At 54.3% G+C, this 14,569-nt stretch overlaps 1 protein-coding gene across 1 annotated transcript in view; it reads left to right on the forward strand.

Moving 5' to 3' along the window:
- Positions 1–4,468: 4,468 nt before the first annotated feature.
- Hcn4 (hyperpolarization activated cyclic nucleotide gated potassium channel 4) overlaps positions 4,469–14,569 on the forward strand; it is a 39,862-nt gene continuing 29,761 nt past the window's right edge. The window contains exon 1 of the mRNA XM_057767343.1: positions 4,469–5,494. Coding sequence (XP_057623326.1) covers positions 4,710–5,494 — 785 coding nt within the window. The 5' untranslated portion in view covers positions 4,469–4,709. The remainder of the gene's footprint in view (positions 5,495–14,569) is intronic.

Raw genomic sequence — 14,569 nt, forward strand, 5'->3', positions numbered from 1 at the left:
TAGGACCCATCTCTATTGTTTCTAGCCGGGGTTCCCAGGCTTCTGGAATTCACAGACAAATAGCGTTTCCAAAAATGAGTTTTTGGGAACAAACACAGAACAGCGTGCCAAATTTTGTTATTTGGCAAAGAACATTAAAACACAAACAAACAAAAGAACCAAACAAATTACCTAGCACTATGATTTCACAAATGGCATTTTAACACAGAAAATGTGGCAAGGATATTATCTTAGAACATGCAGTCTTAAAGAGGTGACAGGAGACAATGTTACACTTTAAAAAAGTCTCCATTAGTCTCTCTGTCTCTGTCCCTCTCTGTCTCTGTCTCTGTCTCTCTCTCTCTGTCATCTCTCTCATCTTACACAGGAACTGGTCAAGATCTTGGCACTGCATGGAGTATTCCCCTACCTCAGTGCTCTCGTCCATAAGCAAATTGGGTATGAGCTTGATATACACAATCAGCTACCTCTCACTTCAATCCTGGCAGGTCTTCTGATTTTCACTAATATTTAGTCTCCAGAGGAGGAGGAAGCCTAACCTCACCAGGTTCCCTCTTAGATTCAGAATCCCAGCACAGCAGGGGGAACCAGCGGTGACCTTGTGCTTCTTAGGCAGTGTAAGAAAGAACAGGTGTGGATGGAGCGATGGGAAGAGTAGAAGACATATTTTCCACGTCTTCCCCACTATTCTCTGTGTTCCATTAAAGCCACTCAGCCACTCCCCTCTCCCCTGCACCTGTGCCTGCCCTCTCTCCTGTACCTGTAATCTCTCCTGCACCTGTGTCTGACCTCTCTACTGCACCTATGCCTGCCCTCTCTCCTGCACCTGTGCCTGCCCTCTCCTGCACCTGTGCCTGCCCTCTCCTGCACCTGTGCCTGCCCTCTCCTGCACCTGTGCCTGCCCTCTCCTGCACCTGTCCCTGACCTCTCTCCTGCACCGGTGCCTGCCCTCTCCTGCACCTGTGCCTGCCCTCTCCTGCACCTGTGTCTGCCCTCTCTCCTGCACCTGTGCCTGCCCTCTCCTGCACCTGTCCCTGACCTCCCTCCTGCATCTGTGTCTGCCCTCTCCTGCACCTGTGTCTGCCCTCTCCTGCAACTGTGCCTGCCCTCTCCTGCACCTGTGCCTGCCCTCTCCTGCACCTGTGCCTGCCCTCTCCTGCACCTGTGTCTGCCCTCTCTCCTGCATCTGTGCCTGCCCTCTCTCCTGCACCTGTGCCTGTCCTCTCTCCTGCATCTGTACCTGCCCTCTCTCCTGCACCTGTCCTCTCTCCTGCACCTGTGCCTACCCTTCCCCACCTGGTAAAGGCAGCTGGGCAAGAGGGCAGAGTCTGACCTGTGGAACCTTTATTGGAATTCCAGCTCCACAATTTTCTTGCTGTGAGATCTTTGGCAAGTTGTTTAACCTCTCTGGGCTTAGGTTCTCTTGCTTGCAAACAGGAGCGAGAACACTGCCAAAATTTGGTCACAATTGGCTCAACAAAACGGTAATTTCGGGTAGTTTAAATAAAGCATAGCGTTCTGGTTACAAGAGCTACAGAGATGGTCCAGCGGTTAGGAGTGTATGCTGTGCAAGCACAGGAACTTCAGATTTAATATCCACACTGTATCTGGGTGTGGCCGTGTATGCTTGTAATCGCAGCACCAAAGGGTGGGGGAACAGGCGAGCCTTGGGACTTGCAGGCTGCCTCCTCCCCCATAGGTTCGCTGAGAGATTCTGTCTCAAGAAAAAAAGGCTGAGGGTTATGGAGCAGGACAGCAGACATCTTCCTCTGAGTTGTTATGCGTTTCTCATGAAAACTGATGTCCACCTCCAGGAAGTCTTCCCTAACTAGACCAGGCTCAGCGAGCCTCCACATCTCTCACAGGGGAGAAAGGATCTAGCTTCTAGCATGTAGTTCTTGAGCTGCTGGTTTTTTCCTTTATTCCAAAGCGTGAGTTCAACCTCCTACCATGGAGCCCACAATGGTCCCCTCCCCCCACCCCTCAGTTTTGTTGGCATACCACAGATATCCTCTATTAATATTCTTATATGGAAGACACAGGAGAGGCTAAGCCTCGGTGGGGGGTTACTATAACTTATCTACGTGTCAGTTCTACACCCAAAGTTGGCTCTAGGTGGATGATGCTAATCGTACTGAAGGTGGATGAGGTGCTAGAGGTAGAGAGGCCCCTGTCCAGCCTGGGACAGTGGTTCCTAGGAAACAGAAACTTAGTCATATCCTTCATGTTTTCCCAGGGTTCCCTTCATCACCAGTAGTTCCCTTCCAGGGTCCCTTGCTTCTTGGTAGAATTGCTCTGATTTTTTGTCCACCCTTATGGTGGTGTCCAGGCTCCTGAGAGGAAGTCAGTTCTGTCTTCCCCTTAAGGAACTGGGGACATGGGCTGCTTGGCGACATTGGTGCTCAGATTAATGGAGACTTGTTGGCTGTAAGAACCAGAAGTGGGGACATGACCAAGGTCTGGGTGGTCAGGAAAGTGTTCCTAGAGGGGAAGATGCTCTGTGTGTGCTGCCATCCTGCAGCTGAGTGAATACAGAGTGGTTTCTGGGGAACAGAGAAACTAGCGAGTGAGCTAAAGGAAGGTCTTCATACACGGGGCAGACAGGGCTCTCAGGCAGTTAAGAGCACTCCTCAAGGAGACCCAAGGACATTGAGAGATCATGCCTCCCAGCATCGGTGCGGGGAAACTGTCAGCTCAGAACTGCTCAAAAGTAGAAATGCCAGCTCCGGTGATGTCATCACCCTAGTTATCCCCACCCCCCATGCGAAGTCCTGCGGTCCAGTGGGTAGGGAGAAAAAAAAAGACCCCGCTAGTCTGCCCACCACCCAAACCCGGCTGCCTCCAACATTCCCCCCACTCTGGGTGTGTGTACGGACACAAGCAGGCTAAGAATTCAAATTTAAACTTCATGCTATTCCTCAGAGAGTTGGGGGCCGTTTTTGCCTTCCTGTCCTTGTCTGCTGAGGGTCTGTCTCTGTACCACAGACTCCAACCTTCTCTGGCCAGCTCTCCCTCGGAGAACCGCCCCTTCACCCAATTTCTGAGATAATGTGGGGTGTTACACGCTGTCCTGAAGTGTTAGTGTACCATACCTTAGGCTGAGCTACTAGGATTTGCCCTTAAGCCGAGAATGTAACACAGGGAGAGAGAAGACGCCCAGGTGCATTCCCGGACTGCCTCAAGAGAGGGATCAAATGGGGGCTGGGCTGTGCAGATGCTGGGCGAGGGGAAAGGGTGTCTGGGTGGAGGTGGAACCCTCTAACGCCGGTGCATACGGGAGGTGTCTCAACTGGATGAGAACACAGGGATAGGGATTCAAAACCAGTCCTCAGAGTGCCAGGTCGCCAGAGAAGCCTGCCCATAGCCTTCTGGCTACAGCCGGGTCCTGGGAACCCCACATCGAATCGCTCCAGGAAAGACGCTGGGTAGTGGGAGGTGGGGAGTCTGCCGCTGGGATCCCGAGTCTGTGGTTGCCGCTGCCCGCGCATTTCTTCGAAGTCTTACCTCGAAGGGCCGGGTCCATCCGTGCGCCCTGTGCGCGCCTGGAGAGTTTCCCGCAAGCCCTCGGCGCCACGCTGGGGAAGACCCATGCGGGGTTCGCCCCCCGCCCGTGGCTCAGGAAAACCCTGGGAGCCGCCCGGACTCGAAGCGTTTTCCGGAAACCCCCTCTCCAGGCGAGTTGCGGGAAAGCAGCCGCTCCGCAACCAGGCGACCGACACGCCTCCCCAGAGGAGGGTCCGAGACCCTAGCGTAAAGAGAGCGGGCCAGGCTAGGAAAGCCCCAAGCTCGCGGGAGAGACTGGGAAACCCCGCCCCCCAGTATTGAGCCCAGAAGGAGCCCTCATTTTGGGGGGGCGCTCTCAGTCCTTGGTCAGCAGAAATCATTACGCGCACCGGAGTAAGGACACCTCCTACCTCAGTCCCTAAGGGCTGGCGAGGTTCCGCCCCGCGCCCCCCACCAGGCCCGCCCCCCGCCCCCCTCTATGTCTGGGCTGGGGCGCCGCTGCCCCTTTAAGAAGCCCAGGTAGGCAGGCCAGGCTGCGGGAGCCGCTCCTATGGCAACCCGCGAGCTGCGGCGGCTTCATGAATATTCCGGGGCGCGGGAGCCCGAGCGCTGCCGGAGGGCGCTCCGGGAGAGGCGGCCGCTGATGTAAGCCCGGCGGGCCGCTGGGCTCCGCTTGGCTGCGGCGGGAGTCCCCAGGACCCGCCCGCCGGGCTCAGCCAGAGGAGGCAAGGCAAGATCGTGGGGTGGCCGGCCGCAAAGCCCGGGTGGCCACACACACTGACAGCCCCAGCCGCCCGCCGAACGCACGCCCGGGAGCCACGCGGACAGTGCGCTCTCGCTCCAGAGCGGTTCCCGGAGCGCGGCGGCCGCAGCGCCGCTGCTGCCCGCGCCCATTGTTCCCCGCGGGGGCGGGGCGCCTGGAGCCGGGCCGCGCGCCGCGCCCCTGATCGCAGGAGGGAGGGAAGAGAGGGAGGGAGCGTGGGGTCCCCGCGCCCAAGCCCGGCCGGAGAGGAGGCGCAGCGCGGCGAACCCGGGGACCCGCGGCCGGACTAGGAGCCTCCCCTCGGCGCGCAGTCGGCGAGATCATGGGCTCCTGAGGCGGCCCCGGGTCGGCAGCGAAGGACGCGTCCCCACTGGCCGGCGCACCTGGAGCGGGTCTCCTGTGCCGCACCCGCACCACTGCCCCCGGCCCAGCCCCTGACACCATGGACAAGCTGCCGCCGTCTATGCGCAAGCGGCTTTACAGCCTCCCGCAGCAGGTGGGGGCCAAGGCGTGGATCATGGACGAGGAAGAGGATGGCGAGGAGGAGGGGGCCGGGGGCCGCCAGGACCCGAGCCGCAGGAGCATCCGGCTGCGTCCACTGCCCTCACCCTCGCCCTCGGTGGTCGCCGGCTGCGCGGAGTCCCGGGGTGCGGCCCTCGGGGCGGCAGACAGCGAGGGGCCGGGCCGCAGCGCCGGCAAGTCCAGCACTAACGGTGACTGCAGGCGCTTCCGCGGGAGCCTGGCCTCGCTGGGCAGCCGGGGCGGCGGCAGTGGTGGAGCAGGGAGCGGCAGCAGTCACGGGCACCTGCATGACTCCGCGGAGGAGCGGCGGCTCATCGCCGCCGAGGGCGACGCGTCCCCCGGCGAGGACAGGACGCCCCCGGGCCTGGCGGCCGAACCCGAGCGCCCCGGTGCCACGGCACAGCCCGCAGCCTCGCCGCCGCCCCAGCAGCAGCCGCAGCCGGCCTCCACCTCCTGCGAACAGCCCTCGGCGGACACCGCTATCAAAGTGGAGGGAGGCGCGGCAGCCAGTGACCAGATTCTCCCCGAGGCCGAGGTGCGCCTGGGCCAGACCGGCTTCATGCAACGCCAGTTCGGTGCCATGCTGCAACCTGGGGTCAACAAATTCTCCCTAAGGATGTTCGGCAGTCAGAAAGCGGTGGAGCGTGAGCAGGAAAGGGTTAAGTCAGCCGGGTTTTGGATTATCCACCCTTACAGCGACTTCAGGTAAGAGGCCAGGTGGGGATGCTGTGGATGCCTTGTACAGTTGAAGGCATGCTTTCTTCCCAGTCCTGCCTCCCAGCCTGAGTTAACTTTCCTTCCTTGTGCTGGAAGCTCACAGAGAAGTGGGGTGCCTGTAGCATCGCAGACACCCCCGGACCCCTGCACCACACTGGGAACTTTCTCAGTCTTCACGTTCCTGCCACCTCTTTTCTAGGGTCTGGGCTGCATTGGAGACAAGCTCAAAGGTGTTCTGTGCCTGGCCTAGCCCTGCCTGCAACCCGGGTAGAGCTCAGCTTATCCAAGCCATGCACCTCCCCCTTGGAGGCTGCAGAGTCAAGGTGGCCATCCTAGAGGTAGTTCCAGGTCATTCAGCTTGCAGAGAAGGGTCATGGAGGGAGATAGACATCTTAGCAGCTGGGCCAGCTCCTTGGGTGCTGACTGCAGGTATTAATGTGGTTGCTGGGCCTGTGAAGCTGCAGCCAGATTCCTGGAGGACTGAGGTCACTGGCACCTCAGGCCCAGGATGAAAGCCCTCTGCACACTTTACCCAGCCCCTCATGCAGAGTGGTGGGACAAGGAGCAGGGACCCTGATACAGCTAGCTTTCACACTGGCAGGGCAGAATGACCTTGCTCACAGTGGTCAGTGAAGATGTCTGGTGTCCTGACCGACATGCAGCTGTCTATTGATCCCCAAGTAGTCCAGTGTCTCATTCCCATCTCTAGGGGATCCTGTCCCCTCTTGCATCTCCTCAGTCAATACCAATGATCAGTGGATATGAATCGGGCCTGTGGACAGAACTCTGTGGAAGGAGAGGCTGTGAGTTGCCTCTGGTTTGCAGCAGGAATATCTTTATCCCGGTCATGGTTCTGAGCTCCTGCTCACAGCCTCCTGAGGCTTTCTTAGCCCACCAGTTTAGATGAAGATCTAACCGGGTTTTCTTCCTGTCTCTCTCTCAGTGTCCTGCCCCGTTTGTCTCCCTTGCCTGCCTACCTGCTGGCCTCCCTGTATAAAGGAACATTTGGCCGACCAGAGCCTCTTTACAAACTCCAGGGAAGCTGGATTTGTAATGAGAGCAAAGCTATTTTCCATCCAATGAGAGAGATTTCTTTGGCTGGGAATGACCAGTCAGACAACACTTTGGTGGCTTAAAATAGGTGGTGAATAGAGAGGCAGCCTCTTTGGGTTCCTTTCCCCTTTTCCTTTTGAGAAATTGATTGTTCTTTCTTTCTGACCCTCCTGTCCTCAGATAGCAAGGAGGCGGTAGGCTTGCTGGACAGAGCTCTAGCCTTCAAACTGTGAGCAAAGGTGGACCCTCCTCAGGATCGTTAGTGAGCCTCTGTGTCTAGGACTGGGACCGGACGCTCCCATGTTGCCCCCGCTGTCCCTGGGTATCCCAGGCTTCTCTTCCCTCAGTGGTGGTGACAGTTAGGTCCAGCACCGTCACTTGAGACTGCTGAGGTACTTCTATCAAGTGCTCAACTTTTCTGCCCATCTTTGTGCTGGGAAACTTCTATTCATGGTTCTTATCTTCAAGCCCATTTGTCAGCCCCAGGCATGTCTTACATGCTTACAAGCACTGATGGAGAACCTCCTGGCTGCAAAGCCTTGCCCTCCCCACCCATCTTCCCTTAGATGGTCAAGATCTGGGACTGAAGCACCCCCTCCCTGCCCCCCCCCAGCCAAAGCTTTCCTAGTCTTAGCTGTGACATCCATAACATGCTGGTTTGCAGTCCCCTTTCTGTAGAGCCTCCACCAACACAGGCTTTGGGGACACTGGAGAGGGTGGACACAGGAAGACAGACAACAGAATAATGGGCCAACCTTTTTTGTTTGTTTCTTTCCTTTTTTGAGATAGGATTTCTTTGTGTAGCCCTGTCTGTCCTGGAACTCTCTCTATAGACCAGACTGGCTTCTAACTCAGAGATCCACCTGCCTCTGCCTCCCAAATGCTAGGATTAAAGGCTCGCACTGCCACTGCCAGCCCAACTGGGATTTGATGTGGGTTTTTTTGGCAACAAGCAGCAGAGACTAGCAGCTGGAAGTGCACAGCTTCTATGCCCAGCCTTGCAGCTGGCTGATGCTGAACCTGTAGGAAGGAAGACGGTTCAAGGCAGACTGTGTGCGTCTCTGGAGGGCAGTGGTCATGCCCCTTCCTCTTCTTAGGCCCAAACAGCTAATCTTGACTTCAGAAATCAATGAGACAAGGGACTAGCTGAATCTAAGCTTAGAAATCACTTCACTCCTTCCGAACTTCCACTCCCCCTGGAGAATCCAAGCTTTGAATCATGAAGTTTCAGCCACTGGCCTTGGGCCTTTATCTGGAGACAGCCATCATTACCCACCAGAGCTTCTGCAAGTGCTTCCTAGACCCACTGAGGATTTATTCATCATTTTGACTGGCAGGAAGCATTGATCCAGCAGAATTGGTTTAATAAAGAATCAGTGGCAAACTATGATAGATTGAGTTTGCGGTTTGAAGTTCGGGGCTGGCTATGATGGGCTGCTTCTGACATCTTTCCTGGGAGAGAAGGGCTGGGTACCCTTCCCTGAGAAGTCATAGGCTGAAGTCACCAGAACCTGGACCATGGCTGAGAGAGACTAGGTGATTCCTGACTATCCTGCTTCTTGCCTGTACCATTCTCATTACCCCAGGCTCCAGACTTCCCTTCCTTTCCAACACTCCATTAGCCTTTCGAAGCTCATACTCACAGTTTGTTGATGGGGGAAGCCAGCGTGTGACAACCCTCAGGACATTTTCTCTCGGCCATCGCTGTTGACCAAGGTGCCAGAACCAGTCCTTTTTCCCATGGGAGCTCTGTCCTTGAAGCCTGGGTTTGATAGTTGGACCCTAAGAACACATAGCACATTAGCTACGTAATTCTGGTTTCCCAAGAAGACGGGGAGGGGCAAGAGAGAGCAGGGACCCTGAGAGAAGGCGTAGCTGCCTTTGTCCTGGAGGCTGATTAGCCAAAATTTCAAACGCCAGGCTCAGGGAATTGACCTGGGAGTGTGTATGTTGGAGATGTGTGTCTGAGACTGTCTTGGGGCTGTGTGGGTGGACACAGTGACTATCAGGGAAGCTCTTATCTGAATATTAGCTCTGGAGCTACTGTCGTGCCCTACACAGTAGCGAGTGGGCAAAAGCATGTTTCTCTACACCTCCTTGCCCTCTCCTGGCCTGATCCTTTTAAATCCAGGAGGAAAGGAAGAGACTGAAGGATCTAAAAGCATCCTTTTATTAGGGCTGAAGCAGTTGGGCTTTGAAACTCTGGCACTGAGATGATGGCAGGGCCTAGGGTTTGCCTAAGCAGACTTCTTGTTGCTGCACCAGCTCAATGCCATTGCTCACTACACATCCCTCCCCATCCTGCTTGCTATTAGTCCCTGCTTGAGTTATTAACCTGTGAGCCTCACTTTTCCTGCCCAGAAAATGGGACTTCACTTCTCTTGTTCATTTCCGTTAGACACAAACTGTGCAAGTGTAGGCACTCAGAGGTGAGAGTCTACAGTGAGCAGCCAAATATCTTCCCTGCCGTCACTCTTTCCTCCCCTTGGTCCTGGGAATAACACACGGATCTCTGTCCTGGGCTCCGGCCATGAGTTCTGAACCAGTCTGTTGTCAGACCTCACTGAGAGCCTGCTAGAAACTACCAAGTCAGTATCTAGAAAAATACACATATATCTAGGCACGTGCAATGTGGCACACAATTTCCTGCGTCTGGGGTTTCCCATGAGAATCATGTGGGGGCTGATGGCTGTGGATTCTATTGCAGGTCATGGTAAGAGAGTCTAGGCCCTCTGGGGGTGGGGCACCAGCCTTCCTTGGAATCTAGTATGGTGTGTGGGGGGGTGTCCCTCTGTAACCTAGACTTAAACTTCCCCTTGCCAGCAGAGTGCAAAAGCAGCCGGGGATCAGACTCAGAAGACTGAGAAAGAAAAGATCTGTTTGGCAACCCATTCCTTGACTTACTCCAGTGTACTCTCCCTTGCAGGCTTGGGAAGGACTGGAAGGAGGCAGCCTGGCTCTGGGTCTGGGAGTTTGGAGGCTCTTTCTCAGGAGGGCCTTTCTTGGGCCAGCTGCTCCTGCTGGCAATGTGGGAAGCAGGGTGAAAGGCATGGCAGGCACAGGCAGCAGGGATGGGAGGGCGCCATTGGTGCAGAGGGGAATTCCAAGGTGAGCTGCCTGCGTGGTGCTGTTGGCTGGCACAGTGGGTAGCGGACTCCCCAGCTGTGCAGCCTGCCCCACCTCACAGGGTTAGAGCTAGTGACGCTTGGGATGTGCTGTCTTCGTAAGTGCAGGGGCCTGGAGACCCACTGGGCCAGAGGGCTAAGCCCCTTGGCTATCTGACTCTCCCTGTAACTTGCTTCTAGCTCCTACATCTAAAATAACTATCATGGGTCTGGGGGCTGCCTTCTCCTGTTCGGTCTTGTCTCTATCCCTTTGGGTTTTTTTTGTTTGTTTGTTTTTGTTTTCGAGACAGGGTTTCTCTGTGGTTTTGGAGCCTGTCCTGGAACTAGCTCTTGTAGACCAGGCTGGTCTCGAACTCACAGAGATCCGCCTGCCTCTGCCTCCCAAGTGCTGGGATTAATGGCGTGTGCCACCACCGCCCGGCCTATCCCTTTGGTTTTATGAGCCAAGGATTTCGTACTAGTAGGTAGCAGACTTCACATAGGGAAACCCAACAATGCTCTTCTGTCTATTCATCTCCTCCCCAGGTTGTAAGGCTTTGCATTCCCACGTCCTTCTTCCACTTATCCAAACCATCCATCAGTCCCTCCTGGCTACTTAGTGGAATTGGGTGGAACTCCGGTTGTTTAAATGCAGCTCCGCATTGGGATGTTACCCATTTCACTCTGGAACTTTGTTAAAATGCAGCTTCTAGCGTGTAATCGTGTTCCTGGTGCCCTGGTACCAGGTGTGGAGTCCTGAGCTTACAACCCAGATGCGTAGGCCATGCTTGCAGAGCTCTGAGCCTGTTCCTTCTGCCTTTGGCAATGGAGCCCTTGGCCTCTAACCCCAGTCTCAGCTCAGGGCAGGATGCTGTAAGGTAGGTGGGCCAGGCCTCAGAGATCAGCTTGCGCCCTGGGATGTCAGATTCACAGCCTCATCTCCTGTTTCCTACGCTGTTGTTTGAGGTTTAGTTGGGTTTGCTGGCTCTACATGCTGTCTTCTAGGGAGGCTGAAGAGCAGGAGGAGACGAGGGGACACCATACAGCCACTTTTTCAGCTTCTCGCCTATCCTAAGGGTCAGAGGCAGGAGCCTGAGAGAGGGAGAGAAGGAACAGGGTACACAAGGATGTTGTACCGCAGTGAGATTTCTGAACGGCATTGTCGATGAGAGTCCAGAAGTGACAGGGGTAACAGTGGCCCGCTGGGAGGGGATGAGGCACCCTGAATAGCAGCTGCCTTTAGTACCTTGAGTGTGGGATCTGTCCCAATCCTGTGTTCACCTTTCCTGCCCCTGGCTGTGGACAGTAGCCTCTTCTGTGGTATAGGCTTGCCTGTCAACTTTTTTCCCTCTCCTGGCCTCCATTCAGATAACAGGGAGGAGGACAAGTGTCATAGGAGCTCGAGTGGCCCTTGTGTCTGCCAAAACATTGGATACCAAGGGGGAAATCATGTAGAGCCGAAGGTCCTAGCCCAGTCCCCTAGGTTCTTATCGTATAACTGAGGCAGCCGTGGTTCCAGCCTGACTTGAGAGCGCTTACAAAGCTGGGCTGTCAGCTGCTAATTAATAGAAAGGCCACAGAGGCCAGCCAGGCAGTCCTGCTTGGGCCCAGGGGATGCTGAAGAATCCACGTTTCCCAGCCAGAGAGTGCCACTGGAGGGCAGGGGCATTATCTTGGCTTTGGAGAGGATGCTCCCTGCCAGCCAGGCTTCCTTGCTAAGAAAGCAGTGCCAGGGACCTGGAAATCTGTGGTCCCAAGGGCCAGGAAAGCACTCAGAGATACTTTCTACCTTCACTGCCATCAAAGGCTGGGGCAGGAGACTGCAGGGAGACATGGTGAGTTCTCTGGCTTGAGAATGCTCAAGATAGCACAGAGAGTACTCAGGTACTGATGAACAGCATCCCGTGGACCACATACAGTGCAGAGAGTACTCGGGTACTGATGAACAGCATCCTGTGGACCACATACAATGCATAGAGTACTCAGGTACTGTTTAACAGCATCCTGTGGACCACATACAATGCATAGAGTACTCGGGTACTGATGAACAGCATCCTGTGGACCACATATAGTGCAGAGAGTACTCGGGTACTGATGAACAGCATCCTGTGGACCACATACAGCACAGAGATGAGCTGTTTGGCTAGCATGGTGCATCGTGAAAGATCTGAGTCAATGCGTTAAGATAGCAAGATAGGACATGGCACTATAGGGGCTGAAGACATGGCTCAGTCAATAAAGTGCTTGCTGTGTACATACTGGGGACATGAGTGTGGATCTATAGCACCCACATTAATAATTTTTTTAAAAAAGCCATGTGTAATTATTTGTGCCTTTAATTCCAGTGTGGAGGAAGAGACAGGAGGATATCTGGGGCTTGGTAGCCAGCCAACCTAACCAAATTAGTGAGCTCCAAGTTCAGTGAGATACCCTATCCCAAAAACAGTAAGGTAGGGAACAGTTGAGGAAACTGCCTGATGTTTGGTTTCCACACACATGCAAACACACGCACGCACACACACACACACACACACACACACACACACACGGTATGGTTGGGGACTTCTCTTGAAAATACTGAGAACAGATTTGGCTTCAACATCCCTACCTCACAGCCAGGAGAGCCAGGGGAAACCAGTGGTTCACTATTTAGTTGGGCCCGTGTTGTCCATCTTGTTTCTGAACCCTAGCTGTTCCTATCTGTCTCCTATCCAGCCTTACCATTTGCCATCTACTACCCTAACCCTTATCACTTCAAAGTTCACAGCCCTTCACTCAAATTGAGAGACTAAAGTCAGGTCATTTATAGACCATTAACCACCATTGTGTAGCAGCTGCCATATGCCAGGTTGTTCAGGGAGCTGGGTACATTTTATCTCTTTGACTCTTCAGAGTGACCCCAGATGGTTTCATCTTGCTCATCTTATGGACAAGGCTGATGTGAGGGTCAGGGAGAAATTTATTCGCAGTCACATCATTGGGAAGAACCAGGCCTGGCATCCAAACCTCATCTGTGGGACTCTGAACTTCCATCCTCTCCCCCTCCTCTTCCTCTTCCCCCTCACCCTCTTCTCTCTAAAATTTTAATTATACAAGTATTTCTAGAGAATCAAAAATATGGAGGGCCTCAGAAAAAGGGGTGATCAGCAGGTACAGGAAATCCATTAGGTCGCAGAGCCCCAAAGGAAAGACCTGAGCAAATCCTCCTCTAAAGCCGTCCTTGTGTAGACGGAGACAGAGGAGCTGAGAAGGCCACAAAGGAAGTTCACAACAAAGGCAAAACCAGAACCTACTGGGTTATGTGACGTCTCTCTACAAAGGCCTTAAGACCCTATTCTCCCTCTGGCTTTCGAACAGGGCTTCCAGCCAAGTCTTCCTGAATGGTCCTCACCCCAGCCTCATCCTTCATGGAAACATACACCCGCGCTGTGGGTACAGCTGGGCGGTAAACTGCACACCGCGCTCGGCTACTGATGATGCAAAGAGATTGGGAAAAGGGAAAAAATGTTTTAAGCTCATCTCGGGAGCAGAATCTTCCTTTATCTGACAGTTCAGAGCATGGGGACTTAGCCATATTCCAGCTCCACTTCAGGGCTGTCACTTTTGAAGTCCAGATGCCCACCCACCTCATTGTCCCCTGGCAGGTCTTGACTGATGGGTAGACAGTTGGGATTTTGGTAGCACACCAGGGTACCATCCACATACCTGTTCCAGGAGGAGAGGGACAAATAGCCAGGGTAGACAAGAGAAACAAACAGTGCTGTGATTTGTTTATCAAATCCTTTAGAAAAATGAGGCTGTGGAGTAGGTGTGTAGATTAGTACTTAGCTGAGGCTGATGTCAGTCTGCGATCAGGGTCAGAGTTCTGTCTTAGAATGTGGTCTGGACTCAGAGTGTGACCAGTAGGCTTAGTTTGTGATTAGGATCAGGGCTCCGCTTATGATCAGGATAAAAAGTCATTCTTAACTGGGATCGGGGGCTCATAAGTTAAAGGCTTGGCTCAGGTTTGGGAGCAAAAGCCTCTGAACCAATTTCTATGTCCTGGAGGGCCCAGAGCTTGGAGCAGGATGGAGAACACTCACCGCCAGGTGCTCTCCTCGCCTTCCCGGAGCTCCCTTGCCTCTTCCCATCGGAGCCAGCTGCCTTTGGTCCTCTCTGGTAGGCAAAGAACAAATTATCAATAAGTGTCAGTGCCCCCACTGCTGGAACTGCCAAGTCTCACACATGACCACTCCCCACCCTACTCTGCACCCTCATTGTTGGGGCTGGTGTCTGGTGTTCCCAGCCAGGCAGCAAGGCCCGAGGTGCCCGGAGAGAGTATGGGCTCCATTATGGAACTCCCTTTGCCCAGGGCACCTAGAACTCTAGAGAGCATGCAGCAGGGGTTCCAGGTCTGATCCCGGCAGCTGCGGGGGCCCGATAATTGTACTGGTGATTCTGCGTCTGTCTAAGCATTTACCCATGTGGGTGGATGTGTTATGTCTGCGTGAACGAGGCTTTCAGAAATTAATACATAACGGGGCTGGCTAATGCGTTCTTTTCTCGGCTTGAAGAGGAGCAAGATAAGAGGATCATGCCCTCCGGGAGTCTGTATGTTCCAGGACTGTTTCCATATGTTGTGGGAAAGAGGAGCCACCACTCACCTGACAGGGGAAGATGCTAGCTCCTTGTAAGGATTCTGGGTCTGGTTCGGGGGAAACAAAAATGATAGGCCAGTGAAGGAAGTCAGTCAGAACTAGATCTGAGAGAAAACAGTCCTGCTCGCTTTCTAGGAAGAAGATGGTTGGAAGCTTGGCCACCTGCTTGGGGTGGACGTTGTCTGTCATAGAGGGAAGGTGATCAGACCCTTGCTCTTTGAATCTGCACTCCTTAAGCAGTGCTTTCTCAACTTCCAGGCCTCTGGCCC

This window comes from Chionomys nivalis, chromosome 4, assembly GCF_950005125.1.
Source record: "Chionomys nivalis chromosome 4, mChiNiv1.1, whole genome shotgun sequence".
NCBI classification, from domain to species: Eukaryota; Metazoa; Chordata; class Mammalia; order Rodentia; family Cricetidae; genus Chionomys; species Chionomys nivalis.